The sequence below is a fragment of the Artemia franciscana genome, chromosome 4 (genome assembly GCF_032884065.1).
Source record: "Artemia franciscana chromosome 4, ASM3288406v1, whole genome shotgun sequence".
NCBI lineage: Eukaryota > Metazoa > Arthropoda > Branchiopoda > Anostraca > Artemiidae > Artemia > Artemia franciscana.
In genome coordinates, this window is record NC_088866.1 from 13,435,281 (window position 1) to 13,460,933 (window position 25,653).

The 25,653-nt window shown below is 34.5% G+C and overlaps 1 protein-coding gene across 2 annotated transcripts in view; it reads right to left on the reverse strand.

Moving 5' to 3' along the window:
• The window catches only part of LOC136026021 (ubiquitin-protein ligase E3B-like), a 78,716-nt gene that overhangs the window by 46,994 nt on the left and 6,069 nt on the right, over positions 1 to 25,653 (reverse strand). For both annotated transcript variants that reach the window (XM_065702173.1, XM_065702174.1), the window contains exons 2-5: positions 22,584 to 22,769; positions 18,490 to 19,333; positions 8,088 to 8,698; positions 3,376 to 3,667 (exon numbers count right to left, since the gene is read on the reverse strand). In XM_065702173.1, coding sequence (XP_065558245.1) covers positions 3,376 to 3,667; positions 8,088 to 8,698; positions 18,490 to 19,333; positions 22,584 to 22,735 — 1,899 coding nt within the window. In that variant the 5' untranslated portion in view covers positions 22,736 to 22,769. The remainder of the gene's footprint in view (positions 1 to 3,375; positions 3,668 to 8,087; positions 8,699 to 18,489; positions 19,334 to 22,583; positions 22,770 to 25,653) is intronic.

The following is a 25,653-nucleotide window of genomic DNA, read 5'->3' on the forward strand; positions in this document are numbered from 1 at the left end:
GCATTCTCTCAAAATCTCGAGTTAGATCACTTTCAGTAAAGCACTAGTTTTTCAGAATTCTATAAACTTAGGGAAATATCACTTATCAATTTACTTATATCAATATTGCATTATCTCAAAATCTCGAGTTAGATCACTTTCAGTAAAGCACTAGTTTTTCAGAATTCTATAAACTTAGGGAAATATCACTTATCAATTTACTTATATCAATATTGCATTCTCTCAAAATCTCGAGTTAGATCACTTTCAGTAAAGCACTAGTTTTTCAGAATTCTATAAACTTAGGGAAATATCACTTATCAATTTACTTATATCAATATTGCATTCTCTCAAAATCTCGAGTTAGATCACTTTCAGTAAAGCACTAGTTTTTCAGAATTCTATAAACTTAGGGAAATATCACTTATCAATTTACTTATATCAATATTGCATTCTCTCAAAATCTCGAGTTAGATCACCTTCCGTAAAGCACTAGTTTTTCAGAATTCTATAAACTTAGGGAAATATCACTTATCAATTTACTTATATCAATATTGCATTCTCTCAAAATCTCGAGTTAGATCACTTTCAGTAAAGCACTAGTTTTTCAGAATTCTATAAACTTAGGGAAATATCACTTATCAATTTACTTAAATCAATATTGCATTCTCTCAAAATCTCGAGTTAGATCACCTTCCGTAAAGCACTAGTTTTTCAGAATTCTATAAACTTAGGGAAATATCACTTATCAATTTACTTATATCAATATTGCATTCTCTCAAAATCTCGAGTTAGATCACTTTCAGTAAAGCACTAGTTTTTCAGAATTCTATAAACTTAGGGAAATATCACTTATCAATTTACTTATATCAATATTGCATTATCTCAAAATCTCGTGTTAGATCACTTTCAGTAAAGCACTAGTTTTTCAGAATTCTATAAACTTAGGGAAATATCACTTATCAATTTACTTATATCAATATTGCATTCTCTCAAAATCTCGAGTTAGATCACTTTCAGTAAAGCACTAGTTTTTCAGAATTCTATAAACTTAGGGAAATATCACTTATCAATTTACTTATATCAATATTGCATTCTCTCAAAATCTCGAGTTAGATCACTTTCAGTAAAGCACTAGTTTTTCAGAATTCTATAAACTTAGGGAAATATCACTTATCAATTTACTTAAATCAATATTGCATTCTCTCAAAATCTCGAGTTAGATCACCTTCCGTAAAGCACTAGTTTTTCAGAATTCTATAAACTTAGGGAAATATCACTTATCAATTTACTTATATCAATATTGCATTCTCTCAAAATCTCGAGTTAGATCACTTTCAGTAAAGCACTAGTTTTTCAGAATTCTATAAACTTAGGGAAATATCACTTATCAATTTACTTAAATCAATATTGCATTCTCTCAAAATCTCGAGTTAGATCACCTTCCGTAAAGCACTAGTTTTTCAGAATTCTATAAACTTAGGGAAATATCACTTATCAATTTACTTATATCAATATTGCATTCTCTCAAAATCTCGAGTTAGATCACCTTCCGTAAAGCACTAGTTTTTCAGAATTCTATAAACTTAGGGAAATATCACTTATCAATTTACTTAAATCAATATTGCATTCTCTCAAAATCTCGAGTTAGATCACCTTCCGTAAAGCACTAGTTTTTCAGAATTCTATAAACTTAGGGAAATATCACTTATCAATTTACTTAAATCAATATTGCATTCTCTCAAAATCTCGAGTTAGATCACCTTCCGTAAAGCACTAGTTTTTCAGAATTCTATAAACTTAGGAAAACATCACTTATCAATTTATTCAAATCAATATTGCAATACGAGTTCAAAACCAAGAAAAGGCTGTAACAACAAAATCCCCTGATTGCAAAAGAGATTGCCAGCCATGAATTACCATTGGAGATTGGTGCTATTATTTATTACATTATCTAAACACAAGCATCTCACTTGATACACTGATTAAAAAAAATTTTACAACAAAACAAAATATTGCAGCAATTCATGTTTGGTCTTGCTCAATTTCGCTGAAGATTGTTCTTGGTTTTTATACAGAGCAAACAATGTTAATAAAATTGGTAGTATTGCGGGTCAATTTATGTTGAAATCAAGCAAAACTAGCTGTAACTTTTTGAAAAAAAAACTGTTGACCATTAATAAGGTTTTTCGACAATGACTTAGAAGTAAATAAATGGTACTATCAATACACATAAATATATATGACGAGCCTTCGTCAAGAAAAGATTGTCTAGTTTATAAATTTGTGTTGGATTAAGGGGGTGAAGAAAGGTAGTCTTAGTATGAACTACAGCTGAATGAAATTTAAATATATCTAACTCATCAAGAACAGAAAAAAAAAACCATTTTGACAACAGCTCGTTGTGATAGACATATCCACTGTTGTAATTCATAAGAAACAAAAGTTTGTTTAGCGCTGCACAACCATCTCTTGGTTTTTTCAAATGAATTTCAAGGCAGATGAGATAAATCTGGGCTTAGACCTACCTTCGTATTTTTGATGAGCCTACGAGAGTTATCTAAAAAGTTTCAAACAAATCAGATTGGCTTAATCAAGGTAAATTTCTCTGTTTGGGTGGGTGTTCACATCTTAGTTTGAAAAAGTTGTCAGGTGACGCTTTTTGGATAAACACTGACAAAATATACAACAGTTGTTACACTAATTTTTCTGGGGAAACATACAATTTTGGGTGAAATCCAGCCTCACTTAAACAAGGGTATAAGTAAAACTCAGGAGAAAAAGGGGCAATTATTTCGAAAAAAAGGTGGTAATAACAGAGAACCTGTGCATGTCGCTTGTTCCTCTCCAGCTCAAGTAATATATAAGAAGATTTAGGATCGGTCTACAGCCAAAATCCATTTTGAGAACAGCTCGTTGTGATACACATCCACTGTTGTAATTCATAAGAAACAAAAGTTGCGGGCAGAAACAAAAAAAAAGGACAAGCGAAGGGTGTGGCACAGGATTTTCCCATAGAGCGGCCTATATTGTATCGTAACATCCCTAAAACGTAGTGGATTTCGGGTAGGTTTTACTTTTTCAATTCATGAAAATGTTGGTGGGGCGTATAATTTAATTTTTAAAATCTTGAGGGAGGCAATTAATTTTTGTCTTTTTTCCAAGCAAAATACCGAAAAAGAATATTTTTCAATGAAATTTACAAAAAAAAGTGTATATGAAATTTGGGGAGAGAAGTAAACAATGTAGGAGGATTAAATACCTCCTCCCCCATTTGGTGGCACCTAGGACAGTCGGTATTCTTTAAATCCAACCTCAGTTAACTAAGGGTATAAGTAAAACTCAGGAGAAAAAAGGGCAATTATTTCGAAAAAAAAGGTGGTAATAACAGAGAACCTGTGCATGTCGCTTGTTCCTCTCCAGCTCAAGTAATATATAAGAAGATTTAGGATCGGTTGACAGCCAAAATCCATCTGGTGCAAATGTTTTTCTCAAATCTCTCTTATGCAAAGTCATGAGCAAGGAATGAAGAGCCAACATTGGACCTCGCGTACTTAAAGACTTGGCATCAATGTAACCATTCCATATTGCACGAACAAGAAATACATTTATGAATTGACTCATCATCAAAAGGTCCTGGATAGTAAAGGACTTTTGCTGTTCAAATAGCTCAACGTCGTCAGTAACTCTAAACGATAAAAGTACGATATTAGAAAAATAGATCAGACTTAAAAAATTATGGTTATACAAATAACAAAATTAGAACTTATAAAATAGTCACACGTCATTTTAATGTGTTTAAGCAAGGAGTCGAAAACTGAGTCTAAGAGAGACCCAGAAGAAACCCCAATTTTTAACCAAATACCCCAATATATTGTTCCTCTTTAAGACTGTACATATTTCAAAAATTCTTAAAACTTCAGGTAAAACCGTACCAGAGACTCGCATCCTCCGAAAAAAGAAGTTCCGGTATAAACCTAGAAAACCAACTGGAGAGAAGGAAACATGTTAAGAAGACAATTCTTACTTCATAATACGCGGAATAATCATAGTTGACACATTTTGCAGGCAGCTAACCTTTATCTTCACTATTTCAGTGTTTTTCCACATTTTCTAAGAAATTCATTAATGTTTACCAATAACCTTTGTTTAATTTTGAAAAGTCTGCTAAATGTAGCACAGTCAATGCTAAATGTAGTCATGCTAAATTGGTCGGTAGATTTTCTCTGATGAAAATGAGGTGTTGAAATATCTATATACAGAAATGATGGATGCTCCTCTCTAAAAACACAGGCTACTCCTCCCTACCTGACAAAAAATTATTTTTTATCAATTCAAGATTCTGGCCATTTTTCTGAAACAAGACGCCATCTATATATATATTTTCATTAAACTGCCTTTAGTCAATAGACTTTTTTATGAATTTTGCATTAGCGCCACTGCAATAACTCTAACATAACTCTTCTCGGTGTGTACCTTCTCGGTCACCTGGCTGCTTTCAAACCACAGGTGAAACTGAATGGACAAGAGATTGTAGTTGCAGAACATGCACGCTTTCTGGGAGTTATATTTGACCATAAAATGACATGGAAACCCCATCTGGATGAGCTGATTGGTAGTCTCAAACAAAGACAAAATTTCATTAATGCTCTCTGCCTTGGAAGAAAAGGTGCCCCCACAGCCTTTGCCTCAACTATTGTCAAGTCAGTGGTGATATCCAAGATAGACTATGGATCATTTATATACGGATCAGCTAAGAAATGTCTCCTGAAGAAACTTGACACTACGCTTCATGCAATCTTAAGAAGGGCCCTTGGTGGCCTAAAATCTACTCCTATTGTAGCTATGTATTGTGAAGCAGGGATCCAGTCCCTTCACTCCAGAAGAAAATACCTCCTTGCAACATATTTTGCTAAAAAAAATAAGACTCGGAACCATATTATCTACAAAGAAATTATTAGCCACCACAACCCTGACATCCGCTTTAAACCAACAGAGATGTCTTCTTTCCAGAGATTCCTTTGCCTTCCAGGCATGGAAGAGTTCATAGAGAATGGCAGGCTGACTGTTAAATTGGATTATGATTTGTCTAGTGCCTCCAAAGGAATTAAGGAATTGATTATTCCTAAGATCACCATCCAAAAAAAGGAGGGCATCCCCCAAGCACTGATATAAATCATATTACTGGGAAAGCTGGCAGAAGAGGAGGAATACATTCAAGTTTATACAGATGGCTCAAAGACAGTAGCAAAATGCAGTTGTGCAGTAGTTATACCCTCCCAGAGCCTGTCTCTTTCATACCGTTTACCCCCTAACCTGACAATTTTCTCTGCAGAGCTTATGGCAATTAAGTTTTCACTTCAAGCCATATCAAGCCAAACAGAGAGCAAACATCAGAAATATATTGTCTGCTCTGATTCACTTTCAGCTCTGGATTACCTCTCACACCAGCAACACCAAGCAAGAAATGTTGCCATTGAGATTGAAAATTTGGTTACTCGACTTGCAAAAAAGGGTATATCTGTTCTATTCATATGGGTTCCAGCACACTGTGGTATAACAGGAAAGAATTAGCAGATCAGGCTGCAAAACAAGCCTCCCAACTAGGCCTGATCACCCAAACCCCTATCACTAGTCCTGAACTTCTTTCTTCAATTAGCTCAAAAATTTTTGAAGAAGAAGAGGCCTGCCTCCATTCTTCTCATACTCAGCTCCTCGATCTCTATGATTATAAGCAGCCTTCAAAAGAAATGTACCTCACTTCTCGCATCCTTTCTACCTGCCTATTTCATCTTAGATATGGCTATGCAAAGACAAAATCAACACTATTCCAGTGGAAAATGGCTCCATCCCCCAAATGTGACACTTGTGGAGTGTATGAAGATATACGTCACATCATCTTTAACTGTAGAATATATGAAAAAGAGAGAGAAGTACTAAGAAATGAATGCATTTAGTGCATTCACAATGCGTTCTGTTCTGGGACATCACACGTCTCCTCCTTGGGCTAAAAAACTAAGCACAAACCTATTAGGTATATTTGTTAAGACTACTGGTTTGGTTCATTCCCTGTATTTTTTTTTTTTTTTTTTTTTTTTTTTTTTTTTTTTTTTTTTTATCACCTATTAAATAGGATTTTTAGAATTGCCCTATTTATCATTTTAGATATATTTTATCGGCATTTGGTTGTATTGATATTGGTTATAATGTGTAAAAATTGTATTACTTTTTATTATTGTGTTGTACATGTATTTTAATTGCTGTTTGACAATGCATAGTTGCAGTATTTTGATTCCCGTTTTTCAACGCAGGCAGTTGCTGCAGGCAAATAACCCCCCTCCATTAGCAAGTCAAGCGATACTGTTCTGGTTCAGTGAATACTGACTGAAGTGACACCCAAGCAAGCTAGTGATTATAGAAGGCACAGAACAACTGAGTGATACGAACGCATATGACCTATTGGTCGAACGCGTCAAACCCCAAACAACAACAACAACAACTCTAACATCCTCTGCAAACAAATTTCGTAAAGGGTGCTCTGCCTCAGGGATGATTGAAAATTGCAATGTTTCCTTCTCTCCAGTTAGTTCTCTAGGCTTATACCGAAGTCCCTCATGAAATATGGTGTGTTCAATGTGACACTTCCTCGCTAAAGAAGATACTAGCAGGGATGTGTGTTTGCATACCCAAATTCTTTAAATTTATGGTTATATAAACACTAAGCTTCTGTCTTATTATATAAAAATACAACAGTACACTTTCTGAGTTTCAAAAAGTATAAAAGCCGGGTAAGAACGTTCAGACTATCTTCTTAATCTTTTTGTTAATTTAAGCACAATGGAAAAAAAAAATGTCACTTAAATAGAAGAAAGCATTAAGTACAGATTCTTTCAGACTGAAAGAATTATTAACTAAAAGAAAAAGACAACTAAAAGAATTATTGACTTTTAGGGATAGATTTTATCTAAACGTCTAAGAGTTTTTTTTATAAAAAATAAAACTTCTAGGAATAGATTTGACGTTGTCAAGAAAAGCCCTAAAACTTATTCACTCGTTACTAAACATCTAAAGATTTTTTCTTTTTTTTTTCTTTTTTTTAACAGCATTATTAAGCAACTGTTCATCACCACTTACACTTATGTTTAAACAATACTGAATATCTGGAATGTTATTTATAATCAAAATTGACCAGTTTAAATAAACATTTTAATAATGTTTTAACATTTTAATTATGTTCAGTTTTATTTTTACGTGCAGGATTAGTTTGTCAATGTTTCAACCTTAGTCAATGTTTTTGCCAATAAGAGCACTGCACCGCAGAAATAGAGTTCCTTCGACTACCTTTGCTCTGTGATCCAAAGATACAAAGGGAAAATATTCATTAGACCTTCGTTTTTTCTTTACCAAGACGCTTCTAAATTAAAATTTAAGAGCCTCAAAAATCAAATCAAAACTTCAATAAATTAACCTTAGCTTTGGATTTTCTTTTTATTAAGTTTTAACGTGCTTTCACATCGCTACATCAAATCATCACAAGGAATTAAGTGTATTGTACTGGCTCTAATATTAATATGTTAAGTTGTATTATGGTCGTATTCCGTTAAATTTTTTCCATAGCATGAGGCACTTGGAAGACAGACCCGGCCTTTGTTTATACTCTAGGTTTTAACCACAACAGGTTAAAGAGTGCCAATCCTGATACTAAGGAAATTATTAGTTTTTATATTGAGACTTCTTTATGGGTTTACATTTGAAAGGGTAAGTAAAAGCATGATGAGTTCTCCGTACTATAACTCTTTTGAAAATACAAGCCAAAACTAACAATCTTGTCTCCAACAAAAAAGCTATAACAGGCACGTACCACATAATACTATACGTGCAATATAAGGGAGTCAATCCGCATTTTTATATATCAATTTACTAAGGTTGGATCTTCTCAAAGAGCTTACCAAAGCTGACAGTAAAGAAGTTTAAGTGTGTACACTTAAAATATCTTGAGGTGGGGAGCTTAGATTCAGGACAGGGACATGTACCTTAAGGGACACGGCGTGATTTCTTATGTGTCAATGTGAAAGTTTCATTAGCCAAGGAGTTAGAGATGGACTTACGTCAAAAAATGATTCATGAGTTCTCCAAAAAGCTGCAACATGAGGAATTCCGGAGCAGTGGCCTTAGAATTTACAGCCAATAATTGTAAGAATGACTTAAGACCGCATTGCGGTCCAAGACATTTTAAGAAAATCCAAAACTTCATTAAAAAATCTTCACAGAATGCAAGAGAAGTAAGAATATCAATACGAAGTAAAGACAGCGTTCTCAGACATGCTTCATAGAGAACAGCGCTCTGCACAACCCTCGTTACTTCATGGCTGCCCAGTTTAAAGCTCTGTTTAGTATTATATTTATCCAATCCTTTCTTCATAACATCGTCCATCTTCATCGCTTTCCAGAAAAATTTTGTAAAGGAGTTCTTGTCATCTTTTATTTGAAAGTATGGTACTTCTACATCACCAGTAAAAATATTCAAACAGTGAAAAACTTGGAGAACGAAATTTCGGCTCCAGAGATGCTGCAATTGCCTTTCAACAAATGGCATTGCTTCAGCGTGGTCGCAATTAGTTTGCGCAAACCATCCAAGCAAAGGATGCCATTGGGTTAAATTGCTCTTTTTAGCAGCCACATAGAGTTGGCACGAATCCAGAAGCCTTGTTGATAGCGTCTAAAAAAAATGAGTGTGTGAGATGACAAATCGCAAAAGTTCAAACATTAAACGACACAAAAATCAAAAGAGAAAGTATATTACTATTTTATTAGGCTACAAGGCAGGCACGTACGCAGGATTTTTTCGGGGGGGGGGGCAAAACATTGAAACAGCAGATATAAAGTAGCACTTTCTTTATTTAGTAACTAAATAAATGAAAAAGCATGTATATCAGAAAATACAGATTAACTTCATCTATACTTTAAATCGCAACCTTCGAGCAGAGCTAATAGCAAATTTCTCCAAAATTTCATCGACTGATACGAAAACATCTCTGTGGACATTCAAGAGTGCCAAGCCATTCAGTCGGTCTTCACTCATCCGACTGCGAAGATACATTTCAATCCTTTTCATCGAAGAAAATGACCTCTCAACACATGCTGTAGACGTGGGAATGACACAAAAGATGCTCAGTAACTTGTGAACATTTAGAAATATTCCACGTTCGCACTCAGCCAAGCTCTGCCCTGCTGTCTTCGGGAAAAGACTGGGTACTACTTTCAGCCACTTAGCTCACCATAGTTCAAGCTCAGCCATCACAGCGGAGTTTGGACTCGTTAGATCAGAGGCATATATTTGATCAGTTATCGCTGCTAGGCTGTTTCACAACAAAAGATAGCAGTATTCCGCTGAGGCCTTTCAGCGTGATCTTGTACTTTGTGAATCGAGATTCCAGTGATTGTATCAGCTGATTGGGAGGAAAATGGAGACACGATAGTAAAATTCTATATGTTTTTCTGCCGGGATATCACTTGGGATTTTGACAAGGTTCCTCTTTCGTGGCATGACAAGAGTAATTTCTAGTTCTCTGGATAGCCTATTTGCTTCCAGAAACAGCTGATGGAACCTTACCTCGGCACTATTTCGGATTTCTTTGAACATTTCTGTTACACTTTCGACGCACTGAATGCACATAACCATATCTATGTTTTCAGGCTCAAGCAGCTTAGATAGATTCATTGTATACCCAAGAAAAAAATCCATCACAATGAGAGTCACTATGTAGTCCAAGCTCAGGATGTTGTTGAGCAGACTTCTGGCATTTGACGACGTTAAGGAGTCCCCGTCCGTCTCTATCTCCTCTAGGGCATTAAAGATAGGCACAGACAACTGTTTTGAGACCTGAATAACATCATGTCTTTCAACCCACCTAGTTTCGCACAAGCCTTTAAGATTAAGTGCAGTATAAGTTTTTAGGATAGCGCTTCGCTTTGCACTAAAGTGAAAGAAATTAACTGTTTCACGAATTACCATCATACAGTGCTTGATCTCAGCTATTTTGCTCGAGTCCGTCGAAAGTTTAGGGAGTGAGCGATACAGTGAACGTACTTGGCGAGCGGATATTTGCTCGAAATCAAAGCCTGGGCCCCTGACAAATGTCCACTCATGTTTGGAGCTCCATCATAACCTTGTCCCCAGCAGAGTTTCATGTCGAGACCAAGTTTCTCAATTCGACTTAGGATAAACAGACAAAGGCTTTCACAGCGCAAGTCCTCAACAACAGCGAACTCGATGAACTCTTCCCTAATCCGAAGGGTTTCACTGTCCACAAATCGAAGGCCTAGAGCCATGTGTTCCTGCCTTGATATATCTGTACTCTTGTCTGCAAGAATGGTAAAAAAAATTGGCAAATTTAACTTAGTCAACTATCTTTTCGGTTATTAGCTGCTCACAAATATGAATTAGTTCATTCTAGATTCTTGGGCTGCAATACTGGGCATTTCCTGCACTTCTCTCAAAGATATCTTGCATCACTGGATCGTCCTTAATCCGATAGCGTAGCAAGGTCCCGAAATTTCCATCGTTTTTTACAGGCTCAACAAAGGTGAATATCCCAGAGTCTTCATCACCATGCAGAGCAATACCCTGACTTCCACACATCAGTATTGTTTCAGCGATAAGACGGAGCCGTTTTCTATTTGTCTCTATTTTTTCTCGTTTATGTGTATTCAGAGCTTCCACGACAGAGGTTTCTGCCTTCTCAAGTGTCGCCAGAAAATTTTTTCGACCAAATAACAGCTTCTCTATGGCAAGAGTTACACTGATGTTTGGAAAAGTCTTCCAGTGCAGTTTTCCAGTTAACATATGGCTCTAAAACAAGCTGACCTAATTTTTGATGGAAACCTCGTCCGGCTTGGTCAGCAGCAAAGACAGTACAATATTAACAGAAACACCCTTTTTTTACTGCCGGAAAAACTAGCCAGATATACTTATCCATCCAGCTTATCTGAAACTTCCTTGTTTTCGTTCCTATGACTTGAACTGGGAATGGATAATTGTACTTTGTACTTTGTTTCATCGGAAAGCAAGCTTCTTCTTTCAAAAAAAAACTTCCTATGTCAAGCTCAATGTCAATATTTATTTCAGCTTTCATCACTTCAGCATTTGCTGATATCTGCTGAGCTGAAGTCCTTGGTTCGGTTCCAAAGGGTACGTTTTCGTGAGGTGGAGACGAAGGTTCATTACCGACAGCAGTATTCACTTCGCTATTGCCATCTCTTTCTGATTCAACATCACTAATTCGTTTTTTTTTTTTTGCTCCAAAGTTCGAGAACACTTTGTTGTTTTTTCGGCATTTTACATTTGGTAACGACCTGTAAATAAAGAACTATCGGTGGCAATAGTAATGGAAAATCTAAAGAAATAAAAATTAAGCATGTTTGGTGGCAACATGTAGATCCTAGAATATTCACTTTACGGTGATTCTAACACTGTCAAATTTATTAAGCTTAATGGTACCCGTTAAAAGTAAGTAGAATGTGTAAACTTTTATTATTTTATAAAAAAAGCCCTCTGCTCAACCAAAATCGATCTGATCTTAGCGGAAACTGCACTCTCCAATTCTAGACTCCTAAAATTCTCTAAACAGAATTTCCAAGTCGCTAACTAAGAAATGCAAAATTTCTGATGCTACATGGTTTTTTATTGTTATTTTATTTTGCTTGTGTATCAAACAAGCAATCGTAGAAATTCTGGAGAATCTAGTTTCAACATGTGTTGTGAGCTCTTTAAGAGTATTAAGGCATAATTTAGGGCTGTTGCTCCCGGGACTATGGGTGCCATGTTAACTAAGGAGACAATCGTATCCGATCTTTCGAGTATTTTAAACAAAATGGCGATTTTAAAACGCTGACCCAGTGAAAATTGGGTATATAAGGACCCCTAAGGCACATTTTTGTCGGTCGATATGTTCTCCAATCGTTTTCAGCCAGAAAAAGGAACTAGAAAAAGAGTTCGGTGTTTCCTTCGCGGATGGGGGGAAGAAGACTGAAGCCTCAAAAGCACGTTTTATGCTCTGGTTATGTTCATAGCACTTTAGGACCAGTGATTAATCTATTATATCTTACTGAAATGGAAATTTTAGGGTTAACAGTGCAATATGGGTGCTGTGTGGGGGGGGGGGGGGTAGTTCTTCTATTGCGAAAACGTTGATTTTAATGAAAAATGATTTCCGAAATTGTTGTATTAAAAACTGTATTTTATCCTGAAAAGGGGGGATAAACACCCTATCAAAGGGGGGATAAACAATATCAAGGATAACTCTATTTTGCTGTGGAAAGTAAACTCTCTTTATAAAAAAAAAAAAAAAAAATACAATCGCTAATTACTTCAAAGAGGGTAAAAAGTTAGACAGAAAATTGGTTAATAATTGGGCAGTGACTTGACCAGATAATTGCATGCTGTAAAATCACAAAAAAAGGCTTCACACATGTATCTAGATTCTTAATAATTGTCCTACTTTTGCCAGAAATCTCAAGAAACCATGGGGAAATTAAACATTTCACAAAATTTCAGGGGGGCGGGCCCAAAGCCTCCCCTCCCCATGCGTACGTGCCTGCTACAATGTATAAACTGTCCCATAGGAGAAGGTCTCAAAGTCTTTTTGTGTGCTTGCTTAAGTATGTTGATAGCATCTGAAGAAAAGAAAATGAGCACGCGAGTTGACAAATCAATCAAGTTCATACAACCAACAGCACCAAAAGTAAAAAAAAAATCAATTTGGTTACTGAATTTGATTGCTTACTGAATTTTTGGTTACTGAATCGCTTATATTTTCAAACGTGGAGAGTGAACCTAAGTAGCCTACTGTACATATTATTAATCATTTATACATATAAACAAATTTTAAAGCGAAACTCCCTGTCCTTCAATAATAAACTATACTTAAATATATACTTAATCTCAAACAACTAAAGGACGTGCATACAGCAATGTGGTATTATGATATCCAATCCTAATCAAATTATTTCCATGATTTGGGTATAATTGAGACTGCCTCTTCTCCCGCCCACCGCATCCGCTCCAAGAAGTATCGCCTTCCGCCAATCAAATCAGAAAGAGCTAGCTTCTCAATCAGATACCAGATTCCTAATATTGTAAATAAACTTAACTTAGTAGAAATGTCCCGAAGTTCCATGAGTCGATTTTCTTTGAAAGAACATATTTCAAAAATAGTTCTTAGCCTGGATGTCGGGATTGATTAATAATAGATTTTAGTATGTATTTTGTTGTGGTGTTCTCGCGCTGGGGTGGCCTCCTCTGTTATCTCCAACCTTGTATTTTTTTTATTTTTTTTTGGTGGGGGGAATTATTAGTATGACGAGACGTTGTGTTTTTTTTCTATGCATTTGTACTGTCCCAGCCTTACGAGCTCTGATCTCTGTTGGGGCATAATATAGTTTTTGTATATTTTTTAATAAATATTGATTGATTGATACTGATTGACTCAAATATGGAATACTTAAATGGGCTTCTAAAAAAATTATTTACTACCCAGTAGCTAAAATATTCTTCGTATTTTCATGATGTCAATTCTCATTTTTAGGGATTTTGCTTATGGGCATACATTTTTAGTTAACCAGGTATTTGGTACTGGTGCTAAAATCTAAAAAAAAGAGGCGAGATAATCAGTTTGGCTTCAAAATAGCTTAAATTGAAGCACTGAGAATATTCATATTGTTTAGAATATTCAAGGTTTTTACTACAAAGCTCAAACAAATGTTAAAAAAAAAATCAAATTGCTTAAACCAATTCTTAGTAAGGTCAATTAATAGTAAGTAAAGTAAGTATGACGGCACTCGACCCTAAAGATCCAAATCGGTGGTACTTATCTCCGTTTCGTGGCCCTTGAGCCAGGATCTGCAATGGAGGGTTGGGACCAGCCATGATGTGATTTTATAGACCCTTCCCGTTTACCTTCCTCAGATTTCTCTAGGCATCCATTTAGAGCTGGATTGATTCTGGCTGAGCTCATAATCACGCCACTGATCCCGTCCTAAACCAAATAACCGACCACGCCAGGAATCAAACCCGTGCCCCTCGGGCAAAGAATCGTCAACCCAGCGTGCCAACCACTTAGCCAAACTATGTACGTAAGCACGAGTAGTCAAAGTCGTAAATCGTAAGATCAAAAATCTCTAGCTGTTCATGGATTTCCCGTAATTTCCAAAGATGCTGAAAAAAACTCAATTATTTTTTGCGTCATTTCAAATAAAATCCTCCTATTCTTGAAATAAATACCAATGAATTTCAATTGGGTCCAGCATACCAACTTAAATACAATAAAAGGCTGAATAAGTCTATTAACTACTAATCAAATTATCATTTACATACGCTTAGATTAACCTGGTTTCACCCAATAATAGATGCGCAGCTTCTCTAGGGGAAGAGGGACTATGGACATAGAAGAGGGTTTCAACACACCCTTGATGAAGCCTTGCCCATAGGTAGTTAAAAACTGCCTTTACACAAAAATATGCAACTAATATGGAGAAGAGGGGGTTACAAACATCCAGTTTTTTTCGTAAACTTTGATTTTGCTGAAGTTCTCTGGAGCTCAAATGTCCCACACACTTCTCTTTTGGCCCAACTATAAACTAAAACAGATACAAAACTCTGAAACTCACTTGTTCTTACCAAGAGTTTGGAAAAGGAGGCTGGTGGCAAAAATTGAAGAAACCTTCCTTATTTTTGTCGCAAATTTTGCTAGAAACATAGAAAATAAAATCTTTGCTTTCATCTTTCAACCTAATAGTGTAAAATGAATTCAAAGCCAAAGGACAAATTTATTCAATAAAATGTTATTACCGTATCAGATATTGATGAATCTGCTGAAATCCTGCTTATTTTCATCAGAGAATAATTAACTGTTCATTAGTCTTTTCTGCACCAGATTCGTGAATACATTGTTATATTCTGCATCATTAGTTATTAGTCTTTTCTGCGCCAGATTCGTGAAGAGCTGGTTTTATTCTGCGCCACCCCATCTTTCTTATCTGGTATTACAAATAAAATAGGTGACAGATGACACTAGTTAAACTGAACTTTTTTAACTGATAATTTTCAAAAAACAATGAAATTGTACATGATGAATAAACAGTATTATGCTACAGCCAAGAGGTCATAAATTGGTAAATCAAATTTACCGATTTTTAGATACAAAATATTTTAGTCACCACTCTTCAAAAGTGATGAATCATTTCAATTTTGCATTCCTTGAGGCTGATTTATATACACAATGAGAATCCTAGGTTGTTAACAAAATCCATCATAAGCACGATACCCATGCATGGAAAGAATTTATTGCTAAAGCAAGAAAAAAAAACTACCATAAAATGGCACTCAAAATTTAAATATATGCTGTAATTCTTCATCATGAAAGCTTCATCAGCATACCCTCTGCCTTTCCTAAATCACACTGTTCTTCTCTAAAAACTTCATCCATACTACCTCTTAGTCAAATAAGCATCTGCACTCTAAGCAATTATCATACTACAAAAATAAAGCAAATACCTCTATAATCATAATACTACATTCACTTTTAGTATATTCCTTATAAAGGGGTTGAGTTACACTTTTCAAACCTTGAAATGCCCATTTTATTTCAAGAGCTTATCTGCCATATTATCAGTCATTACAAAGCGATTCACTATTTTTTTTATAATTTCTGCAATTAACTTTATCAGAGTTTAACACACTCTTAAAATGTTCTTTCCACCTTTCCTAAGCACTCTTTATCAATAGTTGAGACACAATTCTTATCAATAACTGGGAATAGTCCAGGCTGATTACATTGCTTCAACTGCTTAACATACTAAAAGAGTATCTTACTGGTATATTGTCTTGTTGCATTTTTCAGACACAGATCAATTGCATTGATGACCTTCATTTCACATTTTCTTAATTCATACCTTAATACCTCCTCTACTTCCCATTAATTCTCCTTTTCCCATTCAGGGATTTTTTATCAAAAGTTCCCTTCTATTTCTTGCGAAGCTTAAAGCCTTTTCACAAATATTCCTAGCTACATTCTTAGATTTCCTCCCAAGACAGTATGTCTGAAATCATTCTCTACTGCTTTCACTTTATCAAATTCAAAATTCTATTTCATATTCAACTGTTCTTGGAACATTCTTCTCAAATTTCGAAGATTATAATTACCTTTCCTACAGTTCAGCCTAAAAATTATGGATACTACTGGATGTTGGTTTTATTTTTATTACGAATAAGAGCACTCTTATATACCCTAGTGCTTCTTTCCTTATACTTTGTATCAATCCTACCAGTCTTCTATCTACAAGAAAGCAATGAATAAGGTTAGCCAATGGGTTATTTTAAGACTAAATACTACATTATTATGGTTACATTACTGTACCTACAAAAACTGCAGCGGCTGTCTAGGCCTGGTCAGGATGGAGGGCAGTTGCCCCCACCCAGTTTTTTTTACATTCGACATTAAATTCATTTTATTCTATATTTTTACACTCTTAGGTATACCTTACCCCCCTCCCAGATTATGCGGTCTAAAACCGCTTCTGGTTCATTCCCATTACTACTTTTGTCTTATGCACAAAATCAACGTAAGCTAACATAATATGCATCCCTATTTGTACCAAACTGGGTGTTACTGTCCCCTAATAAAAATTGTGTATGCTTCTTTTATTAATTTGTTCTTGTAACTACATGTAAAATTCACCCACATCCCCGCTATCCCTGTCAGCTACAAGGACATATGCTGTTGTGATTGATGCATTCCACTTTTCTTCATAAAGCATACCAAAACTTTCCCCCTCAAGAAAACAAGATTAAGATGCAAGCTCATGGGTCTTAAAAACTCCTAATTTTCCTTCACACCTGATACTTTCTACATGAGTAAATAGATTCTTGATTACTTCAAATGGAATGAGCCAATAAATAAACTGACAAATTGATTTAGCATAATCTAACTCCGTAAGACAGAAAAAGATAAGGTCACTTGGATATCATTTTCATTAATTGTAACAGACACTGTCAAGTTGGGACACCTTTTGGGGTATCGTATCCCCTCCCTAAGATTGAAGAATATATATAATGCGTGACCAAAGCACACCTAATTACCCCAAAACTGAGATTAACCCCCCCCCTCACACAAATTTTTGTTCCTTGTCCCACCTATATATATATATATATATATATATATATATATATATATATATATATATATATATATATATATATATATATATATATATATATATATATATATATATATATATATATATATATATATATATATATAAGTATCATGAAAAGAGAAATCACCAATGCTACAGCACAAAAAAAAAAAAAAAAAAAAAAAAAAAAAAAAAAAAAAAAAAAAAAAAAAAAAAGAGACAGAAGGAGAAAAGGAAGACTGTTTTCCTAAATTAGTGATTAATATAGACCAGCACTTGAATGAGGCCTTAACCCTACTCATCCATACAATCACATAGGTCAAACAGCATAGCCACACACAATCAACCATAAAGAATAATCCATGGACAGGCAGTCATGTCGTCAATAAGTATAAGTCGTCATTTACCAAACAATAGAAAAAATAATATAGACAAATAATTCAGAGGCAACACCCAACATAAGGGCTCATCAGGAGAATACACTGGCCTATATAGGGTTTCGCCACTCTAAATTCTCTACCCAGCACAGTGTTGTGGCTACCACAGAATATCCATGGCATCCCCGCGTCAGGTATCACCCCCAAAATACATGCCTATGAAAGAAAAAAAAAAACCAGCAAATGTAAAACAACCAAGTAAAGCCAAAACAAGCTTATCCTGTTAATATATCCCTCCCTTTAGCAACAATAGGTAAACTAAATATTATAAATTTTACCAAATCACAAATATTAACACATTGCGAAAAACCTGAATGAACTAAACAATTATAGAATTCATCTTTACCATGTGGCTAATTTTTAAAAAAAATTTTATATATATATATATATATATATATATATATATATATATATATATATATATATATATATATATATATATATATATATATATATATATATATATGTATATATATATATATATATATATATATATATATATATATATATATATATATATATATTATATATATTATATATATTATATATATTATATATATATATACATACATATATATATATATATATATATATATATATATATATATATATATATATATATATATATATATCTATATATATATATATATATATCCGATGGCAACAATTTTTCGTTGTTCACTGGGGCTGGTAAAATTGTTAAGTTTTATTACTTATAATTTTGTCGTTAAACAGAAATTTGAAAATATATAAACCCTAAAGTCTTCCCATTTATAACTATAGAGTTTATTACTCAATATTCAGCAGTTGAACTTCAAAGTTATTTATTTAAAAAAAAAAAAAGTTAAAGAAGTGAATGATTTGCAGTTGACAAACTTACCACAAAATTCGGATGAATTATGGCCTGAACTTCTTCCTGACTACTCAGGTGGACTAGGTCAATCAAGTTCGCTAATAAACACAGTGAATAGCTTCCTTCCAAGGCATTAAACACAATCTTGGAATTTTGATCATCTTCTAAATATTTTATTACATTTGCCAATATATTACACTTCATCATAGTCTCAATACTTTCTACAGACTGTGTCTTCATATGATATAATAAACTTGGAATGCTTAAAATATGTATGATAAACTGGGATAGAACATCGGCTTTATATTGTGTACACAGTGGTCTTACAGATAATGTAATAAGTGCATTTAAATTAGTTGTCTTTATGGTCACCCTTGAACTGCAAACACCTTGAGATAAAACAGTCTGCAAACACTTATATAGATTGTTGTCCACCAAATGATACACAATATTGATGCAAACTTGTTCAAGAATTACTTCCAACGGTTTTGAATTCTTCAAAAACCCCCAAGTCCTGGATGAGGTCAGTGATAGCAGAAGATTTAAAATAAGGACACTCCTCTTCCCGTCTGGTTGAGAGGAATGATTTAATGACTTTAAAAACTCTAAGGATATCACAAGAAGCTTCTTTACTTGTATTACCCATTGCTGTGTAAAAATTTTATCCAATGCTAAGCCTGCATAGTTGAATTTGATATTCTCATTTGGAATAGATCTTGTTATATACCGGGCTAGCCTTTCAAATAGCAAAATATCAGGGGCTGAGCGTAAATCCAAGCATCGGATAAATAACTGCACGTTATTGAAAATTGATTTAACAGGTTGCTGCTGATTTTCTTCATATGATGTAAGACTTTTATCCAACAGTTCCCTAAGAAAGAATTTGAATTAGTTTGGGGAACTATTCACGGGACAAAAACCCAAAGCTGAACAGTTAGTAGATAAAATCTATGCTACAAGAGAAGGGACCTAGAAGGGACAAGAGAAAACCTTCAAAGAAACCATGTTATAATCAACTTTTGGAATTTAGTATCCAAGTACTTGATAGACTCAAATCTGTGCTTTCTGGAGTATATTCCCTATGGGTCAAACCTCCAACGTGGCAGACAATATTTTAACTACAGTACACTGAGCCATACTGATATTTCTTTTTAAATAAATAGAGTTTACACAGTAAAAAAAAAAAAGCAATATAAATTAGCATTTCAAAACTAATCGAACATTAAAAAAAAAAACACTCAAAAAACAAACCTTAACAAGAAAAAAATGGGTTAAAATTAAGCAGTTTTTATTTGCAAACGCAAAACAATCCAAATAAAGTTTTACCATGAGATGAATGGCATATGTTAATATAAATTAGCACATGAAAGTTTTCCCAATCCTCTGCTATATGGAGCTAACTATATAGCTTCTGAACTGAACAAATATAGATCAAAGATAATAAAATATACATTTAAACTGGATATTAATGCCAAAACAGAAAAGATTGTCAAGCCCTTCCTTTCAATTTAAGGGCTACATTGGTTAATAATATTTCTTTATGGTGCAGCTTGTGGTTTCTCATATAAATTTGTTTGGAAGGAAGGGGTAAGCCAATAGACATATTTAAGAGGGGGAGAGGAGAAAAAGGTTTTTAAAAAGTTGTTCTTTATGTCAGAGAAGTACTATTCCTTCAGAATAATAAACTATTTTGGAATTTTTATATATTGTTGGTCTTCTAAATCTGATTGCTGTCCCCTGCAGGAGCCAATGGTACACATATTATTATTTTATTGCAAGCAACATGATACTGTTTGAAATTAATAGTAGTAGTAGTAGTAAATTATTGTCTATCATCTTTCTTTGATTTTGTTTTCTCTTTGCTTTTCTGGTTTCTTAAGTGACGTTCTTCATTGAGCTGCCACTAAGGCAGCTTCAGATTTGAAAAGATAACCAAAGCATCAGCGCCTATTTGGCATAAACATTGATATTTCTTTCAGAATAGAGGCCAGTTAGACTAAACACCAAAAAATAAACTAAATATATGAAGGACACAAGGACTTACAGGATGAATTGCTCAATTGTGTAATGCTTGGGGGGAGTTATTGGGGTTTAATGCTCCTTCTCCTTTTGTACGTGTCTGGAAGGGCTACTTATAATTGCTGGCGATTCCTCTCGGGTTCAACTCCTTTTAAATTTAGTCACTTAATTCCAAACGTTTAGTTTTGTTTACTAAGGCACAATGACAAACTAGTCACTTGCAAAATGAATGCTAAAATATTTATTCGGTTAGTTCATCTTTCAATGGCCTGATAAATTTCAGAACAGATTCAGTGCATTAGTATTAACTTCATCATTTTAGAAAATTAGCCTCAAAGAGAAAATTCCCCAAAATAATATTCTTAATAGTGTTTTATACTACCACTATTACTCACTGAACTGACTGAACTGAGTGTATTACTCACTGAACTGACCACTGACAGTGGTCACTGACAGTGGTCCACTCACTGCACCACTGAACTGACTGAGGTCAACATAGTTATGCACACTCCTCCTCCGTTCAAATCTATTCAAAGCCTCACACTTCTAAGAAGTTCCCATTTCCCTTAAATCTTTCCTTACGACATCATCCCACCCCATTCGGGGACGACCTGCTTTTCGCTTCACCCCAGATGGTTGGCTGCCAAGGTCAGTCAAACAAACATCTGAAACTCTTAACTAAGTTCAAATTCCTTATTATTCTGGCTATTCTTCCCTATTATGCGAACATTTAGCAAGAGATAGTCTAAGTGAATGGGGGAGTTCATTGGCATAGCTAAGACTTAGGTATCCTGCAGAGAAGATATTAAGAAACAATGTTGTAAGGGAGGGAAGAGTACCTCCAAATTCTGTTTTATCTAGTTTTTACATCCAAGAAAAAGGCTTGTTTTAGTCATTTTCACAAGTAAATTTAATTAAATCCTGTCAAAATATCCACATAATTTTAAGATTAAAAAGTTTTTTGAGGTAGGGGGAGGGGGCAACTTCGAGTTAAAGGCATTAACAGTTGCAGAGACCGTGCTTTCTACTTTACTCTTGATTGCCCATAATGAAAAAATCATAAATGATATGGTACCAAAATCAAAGAAAGTATGTAACACCTTCACAATTCTGAAGAATTAACATCAACCTATAATTCCTTTCATACGGTTTCCCTCTTGGGAACTCCTGAGTTAAGAATGTAAAGGGATTTTTGTACCACAAATTGCTGGTGTTTCTAGAGCCATTCCTGGGGGGAGGGTGACTGTTTCAGCTGCCTCAAGCGCTGAAGCTGGAGGAGGGATGTGGCTAGGGGACTGCCCACTTTGATCAAATTTTTCACATTGATTTGGCTTTTTTTGCTTATATTTGAGTTGGGATGGGATACTGTAATTAATTTTTTCCTGGGCAACATTAATCCTAGGAACAGCTCTGGGTATCCCCTATATTCTATAAAGTAAATACAACTAGATGGTGAAGACCTTCTTACAAAAATAAATATCAGTACTTCACTTTCAAAGTGTGAAATTTGCTTTCTAGTCCTGAGCAGAAGTGTAATAAAGAAGAATGAATTTGCGTGCATAAGAAACATTGTTACTGTTTCACATTAATTTAAATGAATTATTCAACAACAACACAAAACTGACATCTGTAATTTGAAATGTGCCATATCAAATATTTTGCAAAAGATTCACCCATCAAACCTGCAAACTGTGCAACTTCTACCTGTTACTACAATAGATTTGCTCTTATTTTTGTTTGTTTTTCAGGATATTTAAAAATTTCTATTTTCCTAAAATGTATACTATTCTTTTTTCATAAAAAAAAAACAATTTAGTAATAGAGCATTTATTAATTCATTTAGAGATACTACTTTTAGCAAATTGACTGTCACTAATACAAAAACAAATATAATACTGAAAAAAAGAAAAAAAAATATGCAGAAGGAACAATATTACGATTTCAAAACATTTTTTATGCCACATCCAGAAAATCTTCCTTGCAAGAATAACTGGTTCATAATAGCAGATGAAAAACCCCAAAATCCATTTCTCTATTTTCCTGTATCTCCTGTCTCAAGTCAAGTAGCACACCAGCTGTTGAATAATTGCAACCCAAATTACCTAACAATTCTTAAGAATCTTTTCCTTTGAAGCCTGCATCTTGCCCATGTTTGTATTTTGATAGCTGCTTTGGTTTTAGATGTTTCTATCAGTCTATTCTCTCGGGCAGCTTTAGCTTGAGTCAATATGTCCTCTCTTGTTTTTGAAGCCATATCTTATTTAGATACATATCATCAATCCTGACATCTGAAAAATAAATGAAAGGTGATCTATAGTTTAGAAAGTATTAATTTAAAAAACAAAGTTTCTTGAAGGAAGTATCAAGCAAATTTGAAACTTAAGACAAAATTATTGCTTCACAGTCAATCAAGATATATCAATAAAGCTAGTACAAATACACCAAATAATCATATTTCTCTAAGTTTGTAGGATTATAGAAAACTAGTTCTTTACTGAAAACACAGAAAAAAAGCATAAAAAACAAGAATGTTAATTTATTAGTTAAAAGCGAGCACATAGCCTGACAACAACAAACTAATCTATAAGGCTTTTCATAGTCTTACACCAGCTGTGACATCAGCAACTTTCAGTCTACAATTCAAATTATTTTAAAACACAAGCATAAAAATTAATACTTTTTTAATAGCTGTTAAGTCACTGAACAGCATACAGAAATATTGGATGCCTTTGTCAGGTAACATTTTGGTCTCACAAGCTAAAATACCAACAGCAAGTGATAAACAATCTTACATTGTAAGAAACTACCTAAGTAGTACTGAAAAAAATTGCTAGTTTTCTATAATCCTACAAATATAGGGAAATAAGATTATTTGTTTTATTTGTACTAGCTTTAATTTTTTAATTTTTGTTCACTTTAAGTTTCAACTTAACTCTTTAAATCCCTCAAAAACTTTGTATTTTAGATTAATCTTTATCCATTTTTAGCTTATATAATACAAAAGCAACACTGCAATGATCTTTTTATTTTTTATACAAGTAATTTCTGTTTGTTTTAAGTTTTAATGTTGCTCCTTTATTTTCAGTTGAAAAAAATGTATGTAATTTCTGGTTGTTTTTCAAATAACGCGGAGAAATCCATGAAACAGAAAATTGTGTACACAATTTTTTAAGGTGGGCAACCTTGACAGTTAGGAAAGAGTAACTATTTTTCTAAAGAAGATTTTTAGGCTTTCAAAACTATGCAAAATTATGGTATGTCTAACTTTTCACTAAAGATCTCCCCCTCTCCCTGATAAAAACCAAAAAAAAAAACAAAAAAAAAAAAAAAAAAAAACATTAGACATACAGGTGTGGAATAGCAATAAAAAAGAAAAACTTGGAAAGTAACCTGACAACCAGAAAAAAACAAGAGCCAAGAGCTCATGTGTGCACTCAAGAGCACTTATGACGAGGTCGGGAGAGCCAAGAGCTTCTTCCCATCAAGTTTAATTACAATCTCTCCACTCTAAGCGTTTTCCAAGATTTCTGGTTTCCCCCTCCAACTCCCCCCAATGCCACCAGATCCGATCAGGATTTGAATAAGAGCTCTGAGACGCGAGGTCCTTCTAAATATCAAATTTCATTAAGATCCCCCCCCCAAAATCGAGGAAGCAACTATTTCTAATTTAATCTAGTCAGGTCCCTGATATGCCTACCAACTTTCAGCAATTGCTATATTGATCACGTATCTTGTTTCGGATCTTCTTACTGTAAAAATTGGGGTGGTCCAGGATTCGAGGCTGAAACCTCTCACACTTTAAGCAAACATTATACCCCTAGACCACAAGCCATTTTTATGAAGAACAATCATTTGTTTAATTGGCAAATAAAACTCTTCTCAACTATCTTGTTCACTCGCTCACCCCTGCCCAGATGGTTGAATCAGGGACGAGACTATTTCTAATTTAATCTAGTCTGGTCCCTGATATGCCTGCCAACTTTCATTGTCCTAGCTTATCTAGAAGTTCTCAGACTAGCAAATCCTCCCCAACTCCCGAAAAAGAGCAGATCTGGTGCAGTTACGTCAATAATGTATCTAGGACATGTGCTTATTCTTCCCACCAATTTTCATCCTAATCTCTACACTCTAAGCATTTTCCAAGATTTCCTGTTTCCGCCTCTAACTTCCCAAACATCACCAGATCCGGTCGGGATTTAAAATAAAAGCAATAAGACAAGAGGTCCTTCTATATATCAAATTTCAATAAGATCTAATCACCCATTTGTAAGTAAAAAAAAACATTTTTAAAAAATTTTCGTATTAACTCCCCCTCCCAACTCCCCAAAAGAGAGCCGATCAGGTTTGGTTATGTCAATCACGTATCTAGGACTTGTGCTTATTTTTCCAACCAAGTATCATCACAATCTCTTCAATCTAAGCATTTTCCAAGATTTCCGGTTTCCTCCTCCAACTCCCCCCAATATCACCAGATCTGTTAAGGATTGAAAAATAAGAGCTCAGAGATACAAGGTCCTTCTAAATATCAAATTTCATAAGGATCCAATCACCCATTCATAAGTTAAAAATACCTCATTTTTTCTAGTTTTTCTGGATTACCAAATTAGGCCCCTCCCCAACTCCCCCAAAGAGACCAAATCTGGTCCGGTTATGTCAATCAAGTATCTAGGACTTGTGCTTATCCTTCCCACCAGGTTTCATCCCAATCTCTCCAATCTAAGCAGTTTCCAAGATTTCTGGTCTCCCCCCCTAACTCCCCCCAATGACAATGGATCCAGTCGGGATTTAAAATAAAAGGTCTGAGTTATGAGTTCCTTCTAAATATCAAATTTCATTAAGATCCAATCACTCATTCATAAGTTTTCATCCCAATCTCTCCACTCTCAGCATTATCTAAGATTTCAGGTTTCCCCCTCCAACTCCCCCCAATGTCACAGAATCCGTTAGGGATTTAAAATAAGAGCTCTGAGACACAATATTCTTCTAAATATCAAATTTCATTAAGATACGATTATCTGTTCATAAGTTAAAAATATCTCATTTTTTCTAATTTTTCTGAATTAACTGTCCCCCACTCCCCTCCACCCAGAAGGTCGAATCGGAGAAACGACTATTATTAATTTAATCTGAGCTGGTCCCTGACACCTTTGCCAAATCTTTGTCCTAGCTTAT